Source organism: Bos indicus, chromosome 13 (assembly GCF_029378745.1).
Source record: "Bos indicus isolate NIAB-ARS_2022 breed Sahiwal x Tharparkar chromosome 13, NIAB-ARS_B.indTharparkar_mat_pri_1.0, whole genome shotgun sequence".
Classification (NCBI taxonomy): Eukaryota; Metazoa; Chordata; class Mammalia; order Artiodactyla; family Bovidae; genus Bos; species Bos indicus.
The window spans coordinates 73,412,897-73,439,271 of record NC_091772.1 but is presented as its reverse complement, the minus strand read 5'-3'; the positions used below and the strand labels follow the sequence as shown (position 1 = coordinate 73,439,271).

General features: G+C 41.6%; 1 protein-coding gene across 2 annotated transcripts in view; it reads right to left on the bottom strand.

Moving 5' to 3' along the window:
- The window catches only part of STK4 (serine/threonine kinase 4), a 90,405-nt gene that overhangs the window by 20,196 nt on the left and 43,834 nt on the right, over positions 1–26,375 (bottom strand). For both annotated transcript variants that reach the window (XM_019972452.2, XM_070801740.1), the window contains exon 10: positions 21,282–21,439. In XM_019972452.2, the coding sequence (XP_019828011.2) occupies positions 21,282–21,439 (158 nt within the window). The remainder of the gene's footprint in view (positions 1–21,281; positions 21,440–26,375) is intronic.

Below are 26,375 nucleotides of genomic sequence, written 5' to 3'. Positions count from 1 at the left end.
CAGAGAGATGGTGGCAAGAGATGGTGCTAGAGAGAGAGTACATCTGAGGTTTAAAATTCATTCACACACTCCCCAGACAAAACACCACCAACAAAAGCAAACAGGAAGCCTCCATTCCCAAACCTCTCACTGACAAGAGACAAAGCCTGGCTTAATAAGTTCGAATGATCTCAAAGCAACCTGTGTGCGTGCGAAGTTGCTTCAGTCTTGTCTCTGTGTGACCTCATGGACTGTACCCCGCCAGGCTCCTCTGTCCATGAGGCATGGGGTTCTCCAGGAGGAATACTGGGGTGGGTAGCCATTCCCTTCTTCAGGGAACCTTCCCGACCCAGGGACTGAACCTGGGTCTCTTATGTCTCCTGCACTGGCAGTTGGGTTCTTTATCTCTAGTGCCACCTGGGAAGCTCCTCAAAGCAACCTAACTTCAACCAAAAAAGCTCCCAATACTGAACATCAAATGAAAGGAGAATGGGGAAGTTAATCAAAATAGCATGTGGGGAAATTCCCTGGCGTTCAGTGGCTAAGACTCCATGCTCCCAATGCAGGGGGCCTGGGTTCAAATCCTGGTCAGGGAACTAGACCTCACATGCTGTAACTGAGTTCTCACATTCTGTAACGTAGATCGATGATCCCAGGTGCTACAACTAAGACCCAGCACAGCCAAATAACTAAATAAATATTTTAAAAAATAAATAAATCACAAGATGTGATGAACTATTATATAATCATCAGAATGATAATTTTATAGATGTTTCTAATAATATGAAAAAATGTCTGACATGTTAAGTGGAAAAAAAATCAAGATGCCATACTATATACACAAAATGATTTCAGCTGTGTACAATATGTAAGTAAAAGAAATCAGAAACGAATACATTAAAATGTGAACTGGGATTATTGTTGGGAGTGGTGGAACCGTGGAAGAAATTTTCTTCTCTAAGCTTTTCAACTTCCAAACATTATACAATGGGCATGTATTCTTTTTACATCTTAAAGGCAAGAAAACAGCACAGCAACATCCAGAAGAGCAAACCAGCACTAAAAAAGAGGACAAGAAACAGCATTTATTAAGGGCTTAGTACAGGCCAGGCAACTGTCCTTAGGGCTTCACATGCATTAGCACATTTGCTTTTACAACAACCCTATGACATGAGTGTAACTTCTATCCATATCTGATAAGGAAACTGAAGGTTAGCCAGGTGGCATAACAGATGGATAAGACAGGACATGAAGCTGTACGGCATGGCTGGTGGTTTTAACCAAAGACTTAAACTACCTCTCAAACACAACAGCAGAATCTGCCCTTCTGCCTGCAAGCTGGACCTAGAAACAAGCATCGATGATAAAAATCTTCTTGACACTATCATAATGGAGGAGAATGACTACAAGAGAGGAATCTGCCCAGATGCTAAGATACTTGGGTTTGAGTTTTCACATTGGAACAACTAAAAGCACTTTCTAATTAAAGTTTTAAAGAGAACCGATGTGAAAGAATGAATCATCACTGTAGGTGCAAATATACCAGCACAACAAGTTCAACCCACAGCTGAATTCTACAAGAGAAAGCTGGGAATCACTGTCAAAAGAAAGACCTCAGGTAGCTAGTCATCAAACTAATAAATGAATAAGCAAATAAAAGCATTTTAAGTCGGTGCTAGTGGTAGAGACTGGCTAGTTGGCGCTAGTGTTGTGACTGTGTGGATCACAACAAACTGGAAAATTCTTCAAGGGATGGGAATACCAGACCACCTTATCTGCCTCCTGAGAAATCTGTATGCAGGTCAAGAAGCAACAGTTAGAATTGGACATGGAACTACGACTGGTTCCAAATAGGAAAAGGAGTACGTCAAGGCTGTATATTGTCACCCTGCTTATTTAACTTATATGCAGAGTACATCATGAGAAACGCTGGGCTGGAAGAAGCACAAGCTGGAATCAAGATTGCCGGGAGAAATATCAATAACCTCAGATATGCAGATGACACCACCCTTATGGCAGAAAGAGAAGAGGATATGAAGAGCCTCTTGATGAAAGTGAAAGAGGAGAGTGAAAAAGCTGGCTTAAAACTCAACATTCAGAAAACTAAGATCATGGCATCCAGTCCCATCACCTCGTGGCAAATAGATGGGGAAACAATGGAAACAGTGACAGATTTTATTTTCTTGGGCTCCAAAATCACTGCAGATGGTGACTGTGGCCATGAAATTAAAAGATGCTTGCTCCTTGGAAGAAAGGCTATGACAAACGTAGATAGCATATTAAAAAGCAGAGACATTACTTGGCTGACAAAGTTCCGTCTAGTCAAAGCTATGGTTTTTCCAGTAGTCATGTATGGATGTCAGAGTTGGACTAGAAAGAAAGCCGAGCACCAAAAAATTGATGCTTCTCAACTGTGGTATTGGAGAAGACTCCTGAGAGCCCCTTGCACCACAGGGAGATCCAACCAGTCCATCCTAAAGGAAATCAGTCCTGAATATTCATTGGAAGGACTGCTGTTGAAGCTGAAGCTCCAACACTTTGGCCCCTGATGCAAAGAACTGACTCATTGGAAAAGGTCCTGATGCTGGGAAAGACTGAAGGCAGGAAGGAGAAGAAGGGGACGACAGAGGATGAGATGGTTGGATGGCATCACCGACTTGATGGACATGAGATTGAGCAAGCTCCGGGAGTTGGTGATGAACAGGGAGGCCTGTCGTGCTGCAGTCCATGAGGCTGCCAAGAGTTCACTGAGAGACTGAACTGATAGTGGTAGAGAACCCACCTGCCAATGCAGGAGACGTAAGAGATGTGGGTTCAAACCCTGGGTCAGGAAGATCCTCTGGAGGAGGGCATGGCAACCCACTCCAGTATTCTTACCTGGAGAATCTCATGGACAGAGAAGCCTGGAAGGCTACAGTCTGTGGGGTTGCAAAGAGTTGGACACGACTGAAGCGTCTTAGCACACTTAAGTTATAATTACTAAGGTTTGGACAAAGAGGACCTGAATTTGCCCTCCAAATACGAAGTACTCAGCAACAAGGAGCACTGACTCTTAAAGACTAGAGAATAGAAAGAAACTTAGGAGAAAAAGAAAAAAGCATTGTACTTGATGCCAAATTATATAACCTGCAACCAGCCTAAGAGGATCCCGACTCTTTTTTCAGTCCAGCACTGAAGGCCTTTTGGTCAGGAATAATCAATTTTGCTTGGCAAAAAAGGCATCAAGACATAGAAGTGCTTTGGATCAAATTCTGTAGAATCAGCCTCTTTGAGATGCATTAAAGTTAATGCCAAAACCAATATGGTGTTCTGTTCACAGCTCCTTTCTAGAGGCTTTAAAAGCAGAAAAATATTTAAACTCAAAGTCTGAAGTGGAAACTTGCTATCTGTAAAAACGAAGCCACTTTAATAGCTATGAGACACCATTGAGATTTGCTAATTCCAAATTCACCATGTATAATTAAAATATTGGTTGTTAGGGAAATTGGCTAGCTGTTTAGAAAAATATGAAACTGGATTGCAACCTTAGTCTTCATACCAAGACACATCCTGACAAGATAAATATTGAAAAAGAAAAACATAAACATTCTAAAACAAAGTAAGGGTTAATACTTCTATAATGCTGGGATATGAAAAACTTCCAAACGTGGCATTAAATTCCAGAAACCACAAAGGAAAAGCTGCTAAATGAAAATACATAGAATTAAAAATACCTGAACAGACACCTTACATAAAGATTTTTTAAATTAGGAAAATATCTTTATTTAAAAATTTATAAGCTCACTTGATATATGAAGAACTCTTTGGAATCAATAGGAAAATACAAACTCCACTGACAAATAACACAAAGTGACAATTCAGACACCAAAACCATGGGGGAATGTACCCATCTGTATCACAATCTCAAATGTATAAGCTTTGATGCTCAAGTGTTCTACTTGTAAGAACTACTTCTAAGGACATACATATCGTGCAAAGAGGTTCAGTAAAGCATGCTTAATTTCAAAAAGCTGGAAGCTACCTTGAGGTCCATGATTTAGGGATTACTTAAATCAGAGGTCACAAACGCAGCTGTTTTGAGAAGCCAGCACAGCCAAGGAAAATTATCTCAATGGGCCATTTTTAACACAAGGAAGCAGGAAGTGGTAAGATCCGGGATGAACTGGAGAGTGCAGACTCTTTTCAGTAATCCAAATGGTAAAATCGTGTGTTCGTGGCCACACTGGCTCTCCCTTCCCCAGTCTCCACGGCCCTCAGGGCTGGATATGTGATCCACGGCACGTGCGACAGCCTGGTCTCTCTGAGACACACCCAGGAGGATGCCCTGACTGTGAATGTGGGGTGCTCCTCTACCCCATCACGCTGGAGAGGCTACAAAAGAGTTCACTGATGCAACATCACTGGCTCCCAGAAGCTGATAAAACCTTGAAGGTCATAGTCTACACTAGTCTAGTCTGACTAGACTAGTGCAGACTGACCATAGTCTCCTTGAGGCTATGGTCAGTTCCGCCTTGTTGAACAGTCCCAGGTACAGAAGGAAGACAGCGGGAGGGGAAGGCAGGGATAGGGGGAAGGCCAGTAGTCAGGGAATAAGGCTTTCTTGTGGGATTTTCATTTTTCATAAGAACAAAACTGAAACAGGAGGAGAGGTCGTGCAAATGAAAAAAAGGCGAAGTCCTCTGAATCACATACCTTCTATGGACGTGTCCCTAAAACTGCACACACTGATTAAATACCAGGAAATTAGGCACGATTTCTGAAAATTCTCACACAGAGTGCTGAGTTCACAGCACCACTGTTACGTGTTCCTTAGGCAATAAACTTCTGGGCAGCTGTTGTCCCCATTAACCAAGCTGGCATGGGGAAGGGCTGCCACGGATAATATGACATGATGTGCGGTATTTTTCTCACAAGATCTTAATTCATCCCAGGAACCAGTTTAACTAAACTCATCCCAGAATGGTTGTAGATTATCATTTCAGTCTGGGCAGCATGTCAGATGTAGAAAATGTCCACCTGAATGTGGAATGGAACAATTCTTCCCAGAGAAAATAACTTGCCGCTCGGTCCTGCCCCATCTGGGGTAAGAACCCTTGGGAGAGGACGGCCAATTCCTTGATTTTACTGCATTTTAAATACCACTTCCTTCAGTTCAGTTCAGTCGCTCAGTCATGTCCGACTATTTGAGACCCCATGAATCACAGCACGCCAGGCCTCCCTGTCCATCACCAACTCCTGGAGTTCACTCAGACTCACGTCCATCAAGTCAGTGATGCCATCCAGCCATCTCATCCTCTGTCATCCCCTTCTCCTCCTGCCCCCAATCCCTCCCAGCATCAGAGTCTTTTCCAATGAGTCAACTCTTCGCATGAGGTGGCCAAAGTACTGGAGTTTCAGCTTTAGCATCATTCCTTCCAAAGAACACCCAGGACTGGTCTCCTTTAGAAATGACTGGTTGGATCTCCTTGCAGTCCAAGGGACTCTCAAGAGTCTTCTCCAACACCACAGTTCAAAAGCATCAATTCTTCGGTGCTCAGCTTTCTTCACAGTCCAACTCTCACATCCATACATGACTACTGGAAAAACCATAGCCTTGACTAGACGGACCTCTGTTGGCAAAGTAATGTCTCTGCTTTTGAATGTGCTCTCTAGGTTGGTCATAACTTTCCTTGATCTGCTAAATTCCCAAAGAGGCACATCAGATGGGGATGAGCGGCTGTCGCACATTAGGGAACAGTGTGGGGAGGGTGTGCCTTTAAAAGCCAACAGGAGTGATTCTTGTGGCGATGGAACTGTTCTTTCATCCCCAATGGATGCTCGTCTCACGTCTGGATGGATGAATCTAGATATCCTCGTTGTGAAACTGTGCTATGATTTTTCAAGATGTTACCGTTGGGGAAACTGGTAGAGAGAGCAGTGGTCCCCAGCCTTTTTGGCAGCAGGGACTTATTTCGTGGAAGACAAGTTTTTCATGGACCAGGACGGGTGGGGTATGGTTTTGGGATGATTCAGGCACACTACATTTATTGTGCACTTTATTTCTATTTTTATTATATCAACCCCACCTCAGATTATCAAACATGAGATCTCAGTGGTTGGGGAGTCCTGGTATAGAGGACACAGTATCTCTCTGTATTATTCCACGCAACTGTATGTGAATCTACAGTTATCTCAAAATAAAAATCTATATTCCTTTTTAAAAAGGGACATCGAAACCTGAAGGCTACAAAATCCTAGAATAGTCTTTACTACGATTGTGCTAAGTAAAGAGCAAAGCGAAGTGATGGGTGGGTCTGTAAAATTGATCTGAGTTTGCTCTTCCTCCAGCAGCTGCCCACCTTCTGCTCTGATGTGTGCAATCTGAACTCAGCTACAGGGGCCGGGGCACTTGGCAGGTGACAGATTCCAGAAACGGCTCTGGGTTTCTTTATCTCATTCATTCTTTCTCACACTCACTCACACACATACACATTCACATGAGCTATTTTATATGAACAACCATACCCATCCAGATTAAAACTGTCCTGAAAAAGAACAGCAATGTGAGAACTTTCTAGGTCCTACAGCTTCCAGGGAGGCATAGAAAGGAAGTGATCTCATCAGAGAAGACACACAAGGTCTGTAGGAATTGGTTAAGTTTGATATTCAAACCCCATGCACAACAAAGTCTCAACAGAATTAAGCTCATTTCAGGTGTTAAGTGGGGCTTCCCTGATAGCTCAGTTGGTAAAGAATCCGCCTGCAATGCAGGAGACCCCAGTTCAATTCCTGGGTCGGGAAGATCCCCTGGAGAAGGGATAGGCTACCTACTCCAGTGTTCTTGGGCTTCCCTTGTGGCTCAGCTGGTAAAGAATCTGCCTGCAATGTGGGAGACCTGGGTTCGATCCCTGGGTTGGGATGATCCCCTAGAGAAAGGAAAGGCTACCCACTCCAGTATTCTGGCCTAGAGAATTCCATGGACAGTCTGTGGGGTCACAAATAGTTGGACACGACCGAGCAACTTTCACACAGATGTTGAATAAATACTTCAAGGCAAACCCCATTTAACTAGGAGGGAGAAACTACAGCAGCAAGGCCCTGGACAGAGCTGTGAGGTGAGTTTGGGGCTTGGCTCCTGCCTCTCTTGTTTGGGGCAACACACCTCATCGTGGTCTTTAACTCTTTCCCTCTGATAGTTCATCTCTCCCACCACCATCTTACAAATCAATATAAAATTTACCTAATGCCTACTATGTATGAAGCACTTTTTTAAACAGTTTAAAAGCCTTTTCTAATTTAATCTTCCCAATAACCCTGAGGTAAATATGATTAGTGATTCGAGGTTAAGGGACTTGCCCAGAGCTACAGATCTCATCAACAGTGAAGCCAGGATTGAATCCAGGGGTGTCTGGCTTTCGGTCAGTATGTTATCCTGCCTCCTGGTTTCATGTTGGTCTCCCGGGTGTCCAGAGCACCTCCCCGCATTGTAAAAAGACAGGAGGGACAAAAGCCTGACATATACTGAGCATCTTTTATGTGCCTTACACAGGCTGTCTCTTTCTGGCTCAAATAACCCCTTTGACAGGTATGCGTTATCTCCGTTTTAAAGATTAGCAAACAAAGCCTGAGAGAATTTGAGGGCTCTTGAAGACTTTTTCATCTCACTTTTACATAGCAGATGAAGAAACAAGAGCCCCAGAAAAATTAGGTGGCTTGCTGAAGGACACAAAGCTGGTTACTGTCACAGCCAAGGTCTGGCTGCCAACCCTCCGCTCTCTTTCACCGCATCTAACTTCTCACTCTGAAAGGAACCAACATTATTAATAATAGAGCAGGAATGTGAGGCACTTTGCTAGATGCTCTACATGCTCTCTCCAACTCTGAGGGAGGGGTTTCCCAACACCGCTGTTCCAATCAATGCTTTCTACTAACATGGACCACAGAAGGGGACCTCAACTTAAATGTCACACACCAGTTTACAAGGTAGTTAACACGATCCTCTACACACAGACGAATGGATATGACAGGAAGAAAATACGGAAAGACTTGGAAAATTTGTCACAGAAGGCACAAAGGGTCTCAACAATGTAATCAAACGATGCTTTCTGAGTACCTGTGCGCCCTGATGCTTTGCCAAGGGCTGGGCCCCACCGAGAAAGACAATTCAGCCCCCAAATCAATGACACTCACCCCCGGCGCATGTATGATGCTTCCTGCTACAGAAGCGTGTTATTCTGAAAAAAGCAATGGTCTTGAGATCAGAAAATCTAAACTGAGAGCCGAACGTCACCATCCATGAATCAGGGGCCCTAGGCGGCGGGAGGGGGAGAGGGAGGTGGGAGCACGTGAGTGAGAGTGTCTGGGCCTCTCTGTCAGTGAGGGGGAAGAGCTGGCATCTTCTGGGCCAAGATGCTGTGAGAGGCAAATGGACCAAGACGCCTGAGGGACCTGACGTGGGATAAACACCCAGTAACTGCTATTATCAGTTCTTCTCAAATTCTACACTTGAAGAGAGCACATGTCCCTGACAGTGAAACTGAAAAGGAGACAAACGGGGAGACGGGGAGGTATGAGCCCGAGGGCGCCAAGCTCAGGTGTGCAAGATGAGCATGCCTTATAGGTCCACTACCACGCCGCCACGGTGCCCACGGCAAACGACCCTGTACCGTGTATCCCTGAAAACCTGCCACGACGGAAGTTCCTCTGTCAAGTGTTCTTATGAAAAACGCAAAAATTACATAATAAAGGAAATACAGAAGGTGGGAGGGAAAAGAAGACAGGATGATGAACAGCCAGTATGATTACTGGAGTGGGAGGCACAAACTGTTGGGTGTTAAGACAGGCTACTAGGAGGTATTACACAACCTGGGGAATACAGCCAACATTTTCCAGTAACTGTAAATGGAGTGGAACCTTTAACAATTGTATTAAAATTTTTTTAATTAATAAAAAGTTAGTAAAAATATTCAGCATCTACCACTAAGGTCAGAAGAGTAAATTTACAGAAAAGCAAACACTGAAGAGATAACAGGGTTATGAGGGAGGAAAAATTTGGGAATAAGTTCTTGAATGAGACGGAAAGGCACCAGAAGGCATATCAACTGTTTGCTGTAGCCATTAAGACGCCTCTACAATTGATACCTTTGTTTTCACAGAGGTTACATTTCGTCAAAACTCAATAACAATGTCTTTTTATAGTCAGCATGCCAGTTCCTGAACAATAGCACAATTACTTTAACACTCACGGTTAACAAAGTAAATAATAAAGAACACCATGAGAAGGTAACTATCACACTGTTCTGACAAGGGGGATTAGTTATGTAAATAAGGAAATGCAAAGCTTGTCAATCTGCAGGCACTCTGAATAAGCATGAAAGAAATTCAAGTCAATAATAAATACTCTTCTAATATTATAAAATTCCCAGTAAGATGTGATAAATCTGAAACCATTCTTCCTGGTCACTAGAAGCCCCATCACGTACTATTTTGAAAGAGGATTCTTTCACCTGCTTTGTAAACTTAAGTAAGTACGTAGTATGTCATTGGGTAAAGAAGCCTCCTGCCAACACAGGAGACTCAGGTTCAGTTCCGGGGTTGGGAAGATCCCCTGGTGGAGAAAATGGCACCCCACTCCAGTATTCTTGCCTGGAAAATTCTAAGGACAAAGGAGCCTGGTGGGTTACAGTCCATGGGGTCACAAAGAGTCAGACATGACTGAGCATGCATGCATGCATGTCACTGGAGCTCACAATTAGCTTGTTTTGTTTTTCCTCTAAGAAAATACCCAAGAGTAAAAAGAGGCAGGAAGCAACCTGGGAGTTTTGGTTCGAGACTTGATTTTGGCATTAAGTAGGAAAGCTGTCTTTTAGCATCTGGATTTCAGACATTCAAACTATAAAAGGGATAAAAAAAACTCGTCTTGCCCCCTCAGAGGTACCCTGTAAGAATCGCCAAGTTAAAGAGGAAAATATGAATGCACGTTTAACTGTATTAAATGTTGTATTAACAAAAGTGATGATAATATTACCATCATGAGCAATAGATGCATTCCAGAAGTCTGGACTTAACTGCCCCTTTGGCCTTCTCTCCAGATTATCTGTTCTTATTCAAAGACCTAGTTTTTTTTAACAAAGATAAACAGTAAAATAATAATAAAGTAAACACTAACAGTAATACACAATGATCCAAAAGCAAACATAAACAACCTCACAATCCTCTAATAGAATTCGATCACTGTTCTAAAAATAAACGTGATTCAAAAAACCCCAACCGACAGTCATGTGATCCTTCCTCTAACCCTGAAGGAAAAGCAGGACAGGTGGAATTACACTTAATTTTTACAGACTGCAAACCTGAAACACAAGCCTGAAAGACACAAGTCACCCATCCTAGCTCCCAGCTAAAGCCAGGGCCATTCAACCCTCTTCTGACATACTTTGCTATTCATTCTCCTGGTCTAGGAGAGCTACAAGGCACCCCTATTTTCAAGGAAACTCACTTCACATATGTCCAACTTCCAGGCTGATGAAGTAATAGTATCAGTAATTTGACACAGCTGGCAACCTCTCTGTAGCATAAGGAAATTCTTCCACCAGGAAGCTGTGCACACAAGCAGAGAGACGGTGACATCTACTGGTGAAAGTGTGCACTGCCGTGGAAGCTGAGGGCTTCAAGATTTGAAAAAGATCAGTAATGTTAACAGGGGTGGGTACAAAGGGGTTAAAGGGGTGGGTACAAAGCAAAAAACATATGGAACAGAGAAGAAGGGGAAAGCCAGCAAGCACTGGGATGTTCTAAAAATGTGACTCATGACCACTTTGGGCAATCACTTTTGGTAAAAATTTTGACTCCTTTCTTTTAGACCAGTTTTAAATCAGTCTCTTTGGGAGCAAATTTTCTTTGGGAATGTATCTCTGGTTTAATAATGAAAGTGAAAGTAAAGTCACTCAGTCGTGTCCGACTCTTTGCGGCCCCATGGACACCAGGCTCCTCCGTCCATGGGATTTTCTAGGCAAGAGTACTGGAGTGGGTTGCCATTTCCTTCTCCTTAACAATGAAAGCCAATGATAAATCACTGGGGAAAGGTGTTTAGGTCATTGAAATTTACTCCATGGATGATGTTTCAAGAAAGGAGGGGAGAGAGGAAGGAAAGAGAAGGAAGTTAACATTTATGAAATGCCTATCGTGTTGAAGGCACTTTTATATAAGCATTACCATGCTTAATTCTCACTTCCACATGAAAGTTATCCGATAGGTAACAGTATTGTCTCCGTTTTACAGTGAGGAAACTGAGGCACAGAGAGAAGAAACTAGCCCCAAATTCCTCAATAAATGGTAAAGTCAGGATTAGAAACCTAAAGGTCTGACCGTATGATCTAAACACCCCAGGCACGCAAACCACCTCAACCAAAATCAACACCTACTACCCACAGGCATAATATATTTCCTTAGAAACAGACACCATTTCACATTTAAATGCATGTGAAATCTAACACTTTTCCTGTCCAAAAACTTGGATGTCGAGAGCAATCGATAACACACAATGAGTTGTGTCTTTACAATACAATAAATTACCATTGATTAGCCTTCTCCTCACTGAATCATCTTCTCAATGCTGTCAATACTTCCTTATACTGTCAGCTCAAAATGTCAATAACATTAGCATCGAACTCCAATGGTGAGATGAAGACAGGAAAAGACACGCTTTCTACTCAGAATTATTGGTGCTTGGAAAGAACATGTCATCAAAGACAAGATGCTCAATTCTGGTGTATTTCGCTTGAGTGATGAAAAAGCACCGGGATTTTTAAGTAAATGTGGTCACATCTGGGGAGGGAAATGATCTAAGTACTACATCTCAGGAACTGAGAAAAGTCCTGCACTGTCTTCCTTCTTTCAAAGGCACTAGGCTACAAGAGCAAATACTACTTTCAGAATTCTAACAGAGTGTCTTTGGATGGGGGTGAGAAAATTGGCATAAACCTGTTCCCTGTCTTTCTCAACATTTCATCTCCCAGGAATATAGATTACTGACCTGCTGAGAGTCCATGTGAGAAAAAAACGGGAGGGGAAGTGGAGAAGAAAGACTGAAGAGAGGATCTGACAGCTCAAAGGAAGAAGCGTGAAAAAAGACAGGTCTAGGTACACAAGACCACAACTCAATGTCATGGCCACGGATTCAGCAGGAAAAAAAAAATTACACTTACCACAACTGAAAATGGAAAGCTCTACTTTCTAGATTAATAACTAATTCCCATTTTAAAGTATCTGGAAGCTTCTGATTGAGGACAAGTAAATGATACTAAACTTATAGTTGTTTTTCTTCTCTGACTTCAGACTTAGCAACATTAAAGTAAGTTGGTCATTAAAGTAAATGACCAAATCTGGCTTCAGGTGTAATGAGATTCAAATTAAAGAAATTTCAGGTTCTGATTACAGCAAGTGGGAATCCCAGACCTCCAGGAATTCCTTCAGTTCTTAATACCAACCTGGCAACATTCTGGAGCATCGAACAATGTTTGCTGGGACACTGATTACGCATGCTCCTGTGACACAGGTGTTATGACTAAATTAGAATTTCATTAGTTTATATCACCAGCCCCGGATTGTGGCAGAGAGATATCGCCGAATCAATCTATTCATTGTTAATAAAAGACAACATAACTACAAAAAAGAAAAAAAAAAGTTACAGAGATTTAAAGTATGTAACTTGCTTCTCAAAACTGAAAGGCTACAGCTATTAAATACCTTAAAAAACAAAGGTAGCAATTATAAAAAGTTTCAATCTCTGTTTATGAACAGGTTTACAAAGCGATCAACTTGAAAACCACTACAAACAACCTAAACGTCTATCACCAGAGGACTAGCTGGGTAAACTATGGTGCCTCTTCATGATATAATGCTAAAACATCAGGAAAATGAAATCAGGACTATCCCTATATACTGCTGTGGAGTGATTCCTAGGACATAGAGTTTAGTGACAACAGAAAGATACAACAGTGTGTATCTTTACCTAAGAATGGGATATCTTATGTGTATCTACTTAACCAAGAATGGGATATCTTAATGTGTATCTACTCATCTAAGAATGGAAGTACAAATATCCATGTATTTGTATACCGTTGGCCCTCAGGGGATCACCCATGGTTGGCTGAATCCATGAATGCAGAACTCACAGATATAGAGTGTGGACTAAAGGACATCGTCACCCTCGGATTTTGCCATCAGCAGCTCGGGACCAATCCCCCACCAGTGCTGAGAGATGAGGGTGTGTGTGTGAGTGAGTGAGAGAGATGAGTGTGTATACGTATGTGTGTGTGAGATGAGTGTGAGAGTGTGTGTGTGTGAGAGAGAGAAATGAGTGTGTGTGTGTGAGTGTGTATAACTGAAATGAAACAACTGAAAAAGGAGGAAATAAAGTAGAGAGGATAGGGACAGAAGCCAAATCTGAGTAATTCTGTTTTGTAGTTTGGAACCAATTAGTTTATGTAATTATAAAGTGAAAGAATAAAAAACAATCTAAAAACAGACAGCAAATGAGAAAATAGCATGAGATGACTGGGGAAAACTGAACACCGGCAGGGTATTTCATAGCTTTAAAGAATTATTGTTCTTAATTTTTAAACATGTGATGATGGTATTATGGTTATGTTTTCTTTAAGGGATCTTTTATAGATTCATATGGAAATATTTAAAAATGAAATATGCCTGGAATTTGCTTCAGAATAACCATGCACTAGGGGTGATGAATAATAGAAGAGGAGGATTAGAGGAAAGAAGAAGAGCCGTGAGGTGATGGTTGTTACAGCCGAGTGACAGGAGCTTCATTGGAGCCTGTCTTACCAATGCAGGCAGGAATATTTGAGGATATGCATTTTTAAAACTCATCTTGAAACAAATGGACAATAAATCCAAAGATAGAAAGTTTTAGGAGTGTTTCTTTTATTTCCATAAAATGGCAGATAAAGTTTTAAGTTGTAGATACTTGGGCTCCCAGAAAACATTAAGAAGCATCCTTAGCAGTATTAATTTAAACATGACTAAATGAAATATTTCTGCCACCATATCAATCATGAAGTTAAATTATAAATAAGACAGCAATAATTCTCACCACTCACCAAATGTCTAATTTCTAAAGCGTATAGCCAAAAGCAAAAAGTGCCATCCAATAAAAAATGAGTAACTGACTATGTCCTGACAGTTCAGGAAAGCTTAGTAAAAGCCCAAAGCAATCTCTACTTAACAATCTGTTTTGAAGGCCTGATCCAGGAAAGAACGCTTAAGATAGTCTCATAAAATCAGAGGTTTTTGTCACCCTCCAGGGAAAAAAGTCAGGGCTAAAATGTATCCTTCACTACCACAGAAAGCCATCCAAATGGTTTATAACTCTGCACAGAATCCAGTCAATCTTGCTCAGGTTCTGCTGATCAAATTAATTTTGAATTAGCAGTCTGGTGGTTTTGTATCCTGCTGGACCCATTATCAGACAACGCCAGAGGGCTGTTAGCTCTTTGTGCTGCACTGGATTCTATTTTTAATTTCTCTGATACATCAAGGAGAAAAATCTAACAGGCTGCTAAGTATTTCCAGAAAAACAAAAAGGGGGCACAATGGGCACTAATTTACTGAAGGGCACACCACTGCCCCCCTGCCCCCTTCCTCACACACCCACACCCACGTTCCAAACACCACGACTTCTGACTTCTGTCCATTCCACATCCCTTCTGCCTCCATACACACACACTTCCCTCCCTCTCCAAGTGTCTCAGCCTGCAGGGCCCTCTCCCTCCTCCAGCTGCAGAATTCCTATTCATCTTTCAAAATACACTTCAAATGAGATTTCTTGATGCTGTCCTTGGGTTCTTTTTCCTGAGGTTCTTGCTCCCTCTTCTGGGCTCCTACAGCATTTTTTTTACAAGTACTGTATGAACAGAGTCCCTTGGACTGCAAGGAGATCCAACCAGTCCATCCTAAAGGAAATCAGTCCTGGGTGTTCATTGGAAGGACTGATGTTGAAGTTGAAACTCCAATATTTTGGCCACCTGATGCAAAGAGCTGACTCATTTGAAAAGACCCTGATGTTGGGAAAGATTGAAGACAGGAGGAGAAGAGGACAACAGAGGATGAGACGGTTGGATGGCATCACCGACTCAATGGACAGGAGTTTGGATAAACTCCAGGAACTGGTGATGGACAGGGAGGCCTGATGTGCTGCGGTTCATGGGGTCACAGAGTAGGACACTGAGCAACTGAACTGAACTGAACTATGAACAGAACTTACCAGAAGAGCCTAGAGAGAGGCCAAAACAAGGTTAAGAGGATAGGCTCTGGAGCTGAATTCTTGCTCGGCCACTTATAATCTGTACAACTTTCATCAATGACTTACTCCCTTTAAGCCTCAGTGTCTCATCCATAAAATGGCAATAATATTGCCTACCACCTGGAATGGTTATGAGAACTGAGCTAATGTTTATAAAGGACCTTAGACCCATGCCTGGCACACAGTAAGTTCTCAAGGAATGTAAGCTATTATTAGCACAAGATATTGAAATTATTTGATTACCTTTTTATGCTACACTATGTGCTTTCTCAGGGTAATGACTATATTTGTTGAATTAATTCAATTAATTAATGGCATTAAAGAATTATTACTGTTATTAATTTTTAAGGGTTAAGAATCAATTAATTCAGAGACTATCTCTGAGGTTAATTGAAAAGTCCGTACTAACTATAAGCTAGGCAATTGCTAGGTGTTAGGAATATGAAGATGAGTAAAATTCCCAGCCACCAAGGATCTTACAGTCTTGGCTACTCACATATAGAGGACTCAGTGTACACAGACTGAATGAGTATGTGGGGTCCAGTTACTATCAACTCTTTTTTAAAAGAGTAAGTCATAAGAAATCTGGAAACACTATTTGAATAAATAGGAAACATACTCTTAGACCTTATATACCAAGAGCTGATAATCAGCAATCTTTGCAAAGTTACTAAGATTGAAAAGTACCATGGTTCATCCTAGGTCTGCGGAAGCTCCAGATAACTCCATTTAGACTAAAACCAGGAAGACCTCAGTAGAATTTTAAAAAGACATACCTCACTCTATTTTTTTTAATTTAAGCAAGTAATATGTTAATATGGCAATACATTCTCACTGTAGAAACAGTTAAAACTGACGTTCTTCTCCTCAAATGTAGTGACTCTCACCAAGTAGTTTCATATCCTTTTTTACCTACACAGTTGCATGTGTGCATAACAGAAATATGTAGCACCGTTTGTGGTTTTCAAAAAATTTATGCAAATAATATCACACTGTTTGCATTATTCTGCATTTTATTATTACACACAAAAATTCCTATATAGACACAGGTGTCTTTCTCAGCTCCGTCCTCTGCAAGGCCTTCTCTTACACTATGTCTTACTGTGCTCCTTTAAAATAATAATAGCCACTACTATCTGAACTGGTAGATTATCTGACTTGATGTCTGTTTCCCTCACCACAGTCAAGTCCAGGAGCGCCCAGGGCTGGCCTGTCTTGTTCACCCCCCTTGGTACTGAGCCTCCTTAGATGAAAATACTACACTGTGTTTTTGGAAGGTCCATGAGCCAAACCGGGTTTAAGTTGACAGCTTTTTGTGGCTTTTATGATGGCAAATGGAAGGGTTTGAATTCTCATCAAAGCAACATTCATTTCCAAAAATGCATGTGTTTATAGATTATAAAATATAAATTTTAGAGAATATTGCATTTAAAAGTACATTTTATTTATACTTTAATCACTATTATGTCTCAAAAATTAAAGGAAATCTTTGTTGCTTTTTCAGCATGGCAAACAAGTCAATTCAATTTTTAAAATGCAACAAGAATTCAATGCAGATGAAAATAAGTTTTTTTGTCAGTATCAAATTCTGCCACTTTTGACTGATTAAATTACTTCCCATTTGCCATGTCTGGGCAAAAAAAATTCATTTCAAAATAGCAACTGCCTTCACAGGAAGAAAGAGAATATCTTCTTTATAACTAAATACTGCCTGCTGGGAAATCAGAAAATCTCTGAAAGACCATTAAGGGGAACATGGCAGCTTGTCTGACACATACCCCTCTCTCTAACCTTAGTGAGGTTACTCAGAACGCTTTCTTCACTCAATGGATTGGCTCTTTCTTTGCCAGATATCATTTAATATTTCCTTTTCTAAAATATTTATTTATTTGGCTGCACCGGGTCTTAGTTGCGACATGTGAACTCTTCATTGCAGCACATGTGATATAGTTCCCTGACCAGGGATCGAACCCGGCCTCCTGCACTGCAAGTACAGAGTCTTAGCCAGTGGACCACTAGGGAAGTCCCTGCCAGATGTCACTTTCACACACACATTTCTCTGATTTTAGGTACTGCTTTGGTTCCTCCGGTAAGAGTACAGGAGACTCAAAAGGGGAGTATAAAGGAAATTTAAAAATCATGCAACGTTGTTAAAATATGGATTCATCCTGATTTCTGAATTTTTATAGCACCTAGTAGGAAAGAAGGGCTTCCCTTGTGGCTCAGCTGGTAAAGAATCCACCTGCAATGAGCGAGACCTGGGTTCGATCCCTGGGTTGGGAAGATCCCCTGGAGAAGGGAAAGGCTACCCACTCCAGTATTCTGGCCTGGAGAATTCCACGGACTGTATAGTCCGTGGGGTCACAAAGAGTTGGACATGACTGAGTGATTTTCGGTAGGGAAGAAAGAAGAAATTTATATGAATTTAGCAGGTTAGGATCATGCATAAGGTAGGTTAAAACACAGATTAACGGGCGCTGTCCCCAGAGCCTCTGAGTGTGTCTGGGGTGGGGTCTGAGAAGCTGCATTTCCAACAAGTTTCCAGGTGATGCTGATGCTGCTTGTCTGGGAATTGCACTTTGAGAAACATTATTTTAAACTACTGGGCTTCCCTGGTGGCTCAGATGGTAAAGGATCTGCCTCATGCAAGAGACCTGGGTTTGATCCCTGGGTTGTGAAGATCCCCTGGAGAAGGGAATGGCAACCCATGCCAGTATTCTTGCCTGGAGAATTCCATGGACAGAGGACTATTATTTTAAGTACCTGATTACTTAGACTATTATTTTATGTACTTGATTTGGGATTCAGGCCATACAGCAAGAGTACTGAGGCATTAAGAATAGTTTTCATCTGATCTTTGGAACGTTTTGGTGTAGTAGCTTATGTATGGAAGAAAAAGTGGTAGTCACTCAGTTGTGTCTGACTCTCTGTGACCCCATGGACCGTAGCCCGCCAGGCTCCTCTGTCCGTGGAATTCTTCAGGCAAGAATACTGAAGTGGGGAGCCATTCCCTTCTCCAGGGATCTTTCCAACCCAGGGATCGAACCCGAGTCTCCTGCACTGCACCACAGTGAGAAGCCCACTAGCCACAACTAGAGAAAGCCTGCATGCAGCAACAAAGACTCAGTGCAGCCAAAAATGCAAAAAAACCCTTTTTTAAAAAATGTAGGTCTGGGGGTTTTCCTGGTAGCTCAGTGGTAAAGAGTCCCCCTGCAAGTTTAGGAGACATAGGTCCGATCCCTGATCTGGGAAGATCCCACAAGCCTCAAAGCAAATAAGCCCGTGCATCACAACTGTTGAGTCTGTGCTCTAGAGCCTGGGAGCCTCAACTACTGAAGTCCAGGAGCCCTAGAGCCCATGCTTGGCAACAGAAGCCACGGCAATGCCTGCGCACCGCAGCTAGAGAGTAGCCCCTGCTTGCCACAACTAGAGAAAAGCCTGCACAGCAAGGAAGTCCCAGCACAACCAAAAAATTAATAAAAAAAAAATTTTTTTTAATGTAAGTCTTTTATGGTCAGCTCTTCCAAATTTTCAAAATAAGCTGGAGTTCCAACATTTTATGTAGAAGCTCTCAATTTTCAAACATAGGCAACTAATTTAAAATGTTTAAACACTGCATAGGGCACACAAAAAGGTATGTGAGCTGGATGATGCCAGGTAATAACTTCTGGTAGGTCTCAGAACCTTCCTCCTGCACCAGCTGGGAAGAATACACCCTGGGCAACATTCTAATCTAGTCACTGTGCTCATAGGCACGCTCGCCCCAGTGGTTATCTGCTTCCGCAGTGAAGAGCTCTCTTTCTCTAAAGACCTACTAAAGCCCCTGTGCGTAAGTAGCTTGCCTGTCCAAATAAATTCTCTGCCAGTGATCTGAGTTTGGGAAAATGATAGCAGAGAGAAATGAGTTCTTCAAACACAGGAACTGCTGATCCCAAATTAATGATTAAATTGACCAGAATCTCAGGATCACTAACTAGACCTGGGGACTACAGATCTGAGGATTCTCAAGCATCACATCAAAACGGTGATGTGATTTGGCACCTGGAAATTGTTTCACTCACTGAGAAAATCAGTCCTTTCAAAGATGTCCAAGACAACTACAGAGGCAAGATGGAATCACAAACCTGATGATTCAAGACTCATGGGTCTACTCTAATTAATGACAGCAGCCTGGAACACTGTCTTAAGAAGGATTCTGAAGCTGAATCCTGACACAGTGGAAAACCATGAATGCCAAAGACCTAGAAGAGAGAAATGGCAGCAGACAGACCTCTTTTGTTTGTTTAACAGGTACACTTGTGTTCACCAAATCTAGCTTTCCTATAGTGTATCAATATAGCAACCAATATAATATTTTCAAAACGTAAGTAGGATCAAGTCACATTTTGCCAGTAGCTTTCCATTTTACTCAGAGTAAAAGCTGAAGTTATTATTACACAAAAAGCCCTATGTTATTTGACTCATTATACCTGATCTCATTTCCTGCTACAGCATGTCCCCTTGATGCCATTCCAGACGTTACCATTCACTTCACTATTCTGCCAACACACTAAGCAAATCGCTGCCTCGGGACTTTACACTTGCTATTCCAGCCACTTTGGATGGTCACAAAGTTCAGTCTCTTATCTTCTTACCAATGAGACCTTCCTCAACTCGTTATTTAAAACTGCTACATGTTCACACACACTCACACACAGTCCCCTGCCCCTGCTTTTCCCCTTCCCTTCCCCACCAATCTCTCTCCTGCTGCATACCTTCTACAACACTTATCACTATCAGACATACTATTTTACATTCTTATTTTTCTTCTTCTAAAATGAACCTCCATGAGGAATGAGTTTCTGATGGTTCTGTTCACCCCTACACCCTTAGCAAAGTGTCAGGCATATACTGGCACCCAAAGAGCTAATAAATAAATGAATGAAAAAATAGATGATAATAGCAGATGATGAATAAATCAGTAAATAAACAAACAGATGATAAAAAACAAAGGAACCTGGGTCCTAACATGGATTCAGGGACATTATAAGAGGTCAAGTAACTTCAGGTGAGTTATTCTGGTCCTCAGAAGATTGTTATCCTTAGTTGTATAACCTCTGACACTCCTGTTTCCTGCTAGTCTACAAAAGCAGAAAGTATGTTATGGAAGAATGACACCGTTTCCTCTGGGCCAGTTAGTAAGGCAGGAGAAAGCCAGGACTGGAAAGTCTCCCCAAGCCCAAACAGAATGCCCAAACTAAGCTCTTACAAACAACAAGAAAATGATGATAGAATTGACAAATGTAAAAACTAAATAATCCTAAAGAGGAAATTCTAGAAAAGGAATGCAGACCCTTTAGCTTATTTTTTTCCACTTTTTTTTTTAACTGACTCTACTCACTAAATCTCTGCAGACATTAACAAGTGTCTGTGGTTGAGGGAGAATGTTCCACAGCAGAAAAAGGAAAAACACACCCAGTTTTTCATAGGAAACTTTGGAATGATTTAATATTCATCCTCAGACAAAATTCAGAATAATCCTCTCAGAGAGCCTAATATTAGGATAATGGTTAACCAAACAACAAAGACACAATTAAGCAGCACTAATTTCCCTCTAGTCTATTTCTTAAATATAAAATCACAAGCCCAGATAGACTATGAAAGACAGTGAATCTTCATCGGATGGCTGAATATTTCTTTTACTGTTAACAATTTCAAACTCAACTAAAGGAAAAATGGCAAGTGAGGAAATAATTATTAAAGCTGCTTTGTTTGGATGGTCACAAAAAATGGTGCCACTAATTGAGGGTCCTCGGAACGGCTCAAATGTCAGTCAAAATGTGGTCTCAAGACCCTGGAGCCCCTCGGGACAGGAGCTGCTGCCAGGGGCATTTACAGGAGGTGTGAGCTGCACGAGAAAATGCTCAAGCACTTTGCACTTTGAGAGAAACGACAGAAGTGGGTGTGTGATCTTTCAAACAGCTTTCCCCAGCAGACATAACCATCTGCTTCCAACTCTACTTACGAATTCATAGTCTCCATCCTGGGGAACTTTCCAATCTGAGGAGTTCTGCAATGGGCCAGGGACACTCTTGCCGAAGCTGTTGATCTGATTTTCCTTTTCTTTTTGTTCGAAATATTCAAGGAACGATGGTCTGGCAGGCTGCATGGTCTCGTCCCTTCCTGAAAACCAAGACAAATATACTATCTCAGATTTCAGACAAGTTTAGTAAATGGATCTGTCTCCAGGTGGGCTACTGTTATGGAATCAGTTGCTTTTTGTTAAATAATCCTTTAATGTTCTAGTGAAAAGTATAGGAAAATGCACCCAAAAAATTCTCATTCATAATACGTTCCATAGGATTTCAGAGGATTCACGGCCCCCTCTGGGTCGCTTTTTCTAAATGGAAAGACTTGGTGATGCAAAGAACCTGAGTCAGCTGCAAGTCATAGTTTTCGGATCCCTGATAGCAAAGAGTTTCTTCTATAACATTTAGACTGAAAAGAGATGCACAAGCCAAAGTATTTATTAATCATCTACATATATAATATGCTCCACAGACATTAGAGTCAGGACAGGGGATGACACCCCAGACTGATTGATTTCCCTTGGCAAACTCACGATCTAATTTGACAAATGAGAAAAACAGGTCTGAAAAAGAAAATCCAAGTATGTCACAATCCGCTCCACGAAATATATAACTTTTAAAACACTGTTTACAAATGGCTTATGATAAAGTTAAGGAGGAAAAATAAAGATACAATATTATATACATAGTATAATCTCAACTCGGTAAAATTATATACATAGGAGAAAAAATGTTTAGAAAAAAATATGACTAAAATGTTAATAGGATTTATCTCTGATAGCAGGATTATAGGTGATTTTACTGAATTCTTTAAAATATTTTTTCCTTGATTCAAAGTTTTTTTTAAGTTTATTTTTAATTGGAGGATAACTGCTTTACAATGCTGTGTTGGTTTCTGCCATGTAACAGTGAATCAGACATAACTGTACATATATCCCTCCCTTCCACCCCCCACCCCAGCCCACTCCTCGAGGTCGTCACAGAGCACCGGGTTGAGCTCCCTGTGCTATGCAGCAGCTCCCCGCTAGCTCTCTGTTTCACATATGGGGGTGTAGATGTTTCAGTGCTACTCTCGCAATTGGTCCCACCTTCTCCTCCCCTCCCTGTGTCCACAAATCCGTTATCTACATCTGCATCTCTATCCCTGTGCTGCAGACAGGTTCCTCAGTACTGTTTTTCTAGATTCCACATACATGTGTTAATATATGATATTTGTTTTTCTTTTTCTGACTTACATCACTCTGTAAAGAAGATCGTATAGGATATTAAATAGAGTTGACTGTAAGAGTTACACATGCCCAGGAGATAGCAAGATCTTATAAGACAGGTGGTCGGGGAAGACTGGTCGAAGAACTTAGGTTAGCAGTCCCACAGCAGGGCGGCTACAGAGCAGAATCAGTGGTTATGTAACAGCAGTTACCATATGAGAGCAGAATACAGCAGTTGCTCACTAGAACTAGTAACAATTGCAGAAAGAGCAACTTTACCCGGAATAACTGAAAAACCTAGTTAGCTGAAGGTACTTATTTCACAGCAACCTAATACTGGGAAGTATAGAAGCTTTTTTTTTTTTTTTCCAGTACTTTGCATGTGGATTTATACTGCCTTTTCCCCCAGTAACCAGGAAAAAAGACTAGAAGGTTCAGAGCTGTAAGAAGTGAACAGGTAGGGCCAGAACATAAAGAACAGCACGTGTTTCTCTCCAAGCACCCTTGTTCCCTGCAGTCTTATTTCCCGACATACGCTCAGTCCCAGTTTCAAGCCAGCATCCTGACTGCCTCTCAGATGTTTGTCTTACTTACCATCACCACTGCCAAGTTCAACAGCGGTCAATCCCAGATTTGCCCACTTCTAGATGCTGCCAGTAGCTTACTTCACTGTTGCCCCCTCGTTTATTAGGGATTAAACACGATTTTTGCTGGGACCAGTCAACAACTGTGTTCAATGTCTGTTTTGTTTTGTCTGTTCTAGGCATGATGTGAAGTGCTTTTTACACTTACTTTTTAAGTTAATTTTTTATACACTTTTAAAGTTAAATTTAAGATATTAATTCATAATATAGTTCTGAAGGAACTGAAACAAAATAAAACTTGTAAAAATGGGGGTGTTTTGGATTTTCCAACAAGTTAGGACATAAAGTCCTTTTGATCAGTCCCTTCCTATGGAGATCATCAGAGGAGAAGTTTGGCTCAGAGACAACTCTGTAGCAAGTCTACCCATAATCCTACAAATAAAAATGGGTGTTGAGAGGGCCTCCTTGAACCAAGCAACTCTGACAGTGCTACAGGCGGCTGACACAGGCAGTACACAGTGTGCTTTTACACAAAATACCCTGGAACTCCCTTCGTGGTCCAGTGGTTAAGACTCAGTGCTTCTAATGCAGGGGGCACGGGTTTCTTCTCTGGTCAGGGGAACTAAGATTCTGTAGGTCACACAGTGCAGCAAAAAACAAACAACCAAAAAAACCCAACAACAACAACAACACTGGTTCAGACCAGCTGAAGAGAATAGAATAACCAGAACAAGGCAGAAAGCCTAAATGTCTTTCAAACAACTGGACAGCTGTTTGGGGAAAGACTATATTGTAACCACACCTCCTATCTTCAACCAGGAAAACTCCAAATGAAAAAGAGCTCTAATTATAAAAATGGAAACCACAAGTACTAGGTCGGAGAAGGCAATGGCACCCCACTCCAGTACTCTTGCCTGGAAAATCCCATGGACAGAGGAGCCTGGTGGGCTGCAGTCCATGGGGTTGCTAAGAGTCAGACACGACTGAGCGACTTCACTTTCACTTTTCACTTTCATGCATTGGAGAAGGAAATGGCAACCCACTCCAGTGTTCTTGCCTGGAGAATCCCATGGATGGAGAAGCCTGGTGGGCTGCAGTCCATGGGGTCGCACAGAGTCGGACATGACTGAAGCGACTTAGCAGCAGCAGTAGCAGCATAAGTACTAGAAGAAAACATGTGTAAATGCGATGTATTTAAAACTTTGGAAGCAGAGAGAAGCCCCGACAACATGGTCTTAGATGAAGCCTTCAGAAGTCAGCCCCAGCTGATCACTAAGTTTTTGAGGTGGTTTGTCACACAGCAAAAACTGACTGATTCAGTATCTGAGACCTGTCTCCATCTCTTTCCATCACATCCCCCACACACTGAACTATACCTACAAGAGGAATTAGACTTCGGGAACTCAGGTTCAAATGCAACTAACATTGACCGAATGCTTTCTAAGTTTCAGGCCCTTGGCTTGATGCTTCCACAGGATGCTGCCATCCAAGCTTCAGGAACACCATGTAAATAAAGTAGGAGGGAAGGTGCCCTTGTTGGCACCTACTAAGTGCCACACGATGTATCGTTTCCCTTTGTCCTCCCATCTTTTGAGAACCCAGGTCGGAAAGGTCCCCTGGAGAAGGAACTGGCAACCCACTCCAGTATTCGTGCCTGGGAAATCCCATGGACAGAAGAGCCTAGCGGGCTACAGTCCATGGGGTCAGAAGAGTCGGACACAACTTAGCAACTAAACCACCACCACCACCACTATCATTTCCACTTTCTAGATGAGAAATTTGCCTAAGGTTATACAAGGACAGGATCTGAACCCTGATCATCAGGCTTCAAGGCTGCCTCTCATATTGCAAAATGCTCTAAAATCAAAATGAAAATTCTTGACATATCCGAACTGTCATTAGACTGAGTGTAGAAAGACTGGGAGAATGGAATTTTCCCAGTAACCTTATCTCTGGACTCTTCTTTCAGCACTCCTGAGTGAGACCATCAGGCACGCTGGACAACAGCCTGACGACATTGAAAGGTGTCAGAGAACTGCTCCCCACTGATTAAAGACGATGCTGTCCCCAGGGCTTCTGCCAGCCGGTGGCCTTTGTGTTTCAACGTGAGCTGTGGTATTTTTCTCAGGTGTATCCCAGGAAATGAAGACGTTCCACTGAATGATAATACCAGAAACCTGAAGCCACTGGGAGAATGGACTCAACAGAAAAGTCAAACCTGGAAAACAGCCATGTCTTGCTCTGATTTTCATCTGATGCAAAGAAAGCCTGAATTCCTACATTATGACTGGCCTGTTTCTCTTTGTAAGCAGCACCTGGTAAGCTAAATGGACAATCTGTCAAAGTCCACAAAAGGGCAAATTCATAAGCAACTGTATCTTATATTTAGTTTTCTTTGAAAAATGCTATGTAAAAGCAGAAGGACACAACAATCCAAAAATCATCAGCTGATGAAGGAAATAATAAAAAGTGATGTCTATATATAGATATAGGAGAGTATTATTTGGAGACAAAAAATACATACAGACATATGGTACAACACAGAGGAACCCTGAAAACAGGATGCTGAATGAAAGGAGCCAGTCACAAAAACCACATTCTATGATTCTATTTATATGAAATGTTCAGAATAAGCAAATTTGTAGAGACCAAAAGTAGATTAGCGGTTGCCTAGGGTTATTGGGGCAGTGAGTATTTTGGATACAGAGTTTCTTTAGAGGGTGATTAAAATGTTCAAAAATTAGATTTTGAACCAAATCAGGTATATCCATACAAATGGAATATTATTCAGCTATGAAAAGGAATGAACTACTGATATATCCTATAACATTGACGAACCCTGATAAGTGAAAGAAGCCAGATACAAAAGCTGCATTTTGCATGATTACATTTATATAACATTTTCAGAATAGGCATATCCTTAAGAGACAGAAAGCAGATCAATGGGTGCCTTGGGATGGGGGAAAAGGGTAACAAGAAGTGACTGCTAACAGGATATTGGTTTGGGGGATAACAAAAATATATGAAATTCAACAGTGGTTATAACTGCACAACCCGGCTAAAACATTCTTAGAAACCACAGAACTGTAACCTTAAAATGGTGAATTTTATATGTGAATTATATCTCAATTAAAAAATAATAAATTTAAAAAATTAGACCATGGTGAGTCCATAAAAAGTTAGACTCAAAGTGTACAGTTCACTGAACCGTATACTTTAAATGAGTGAATTATATATC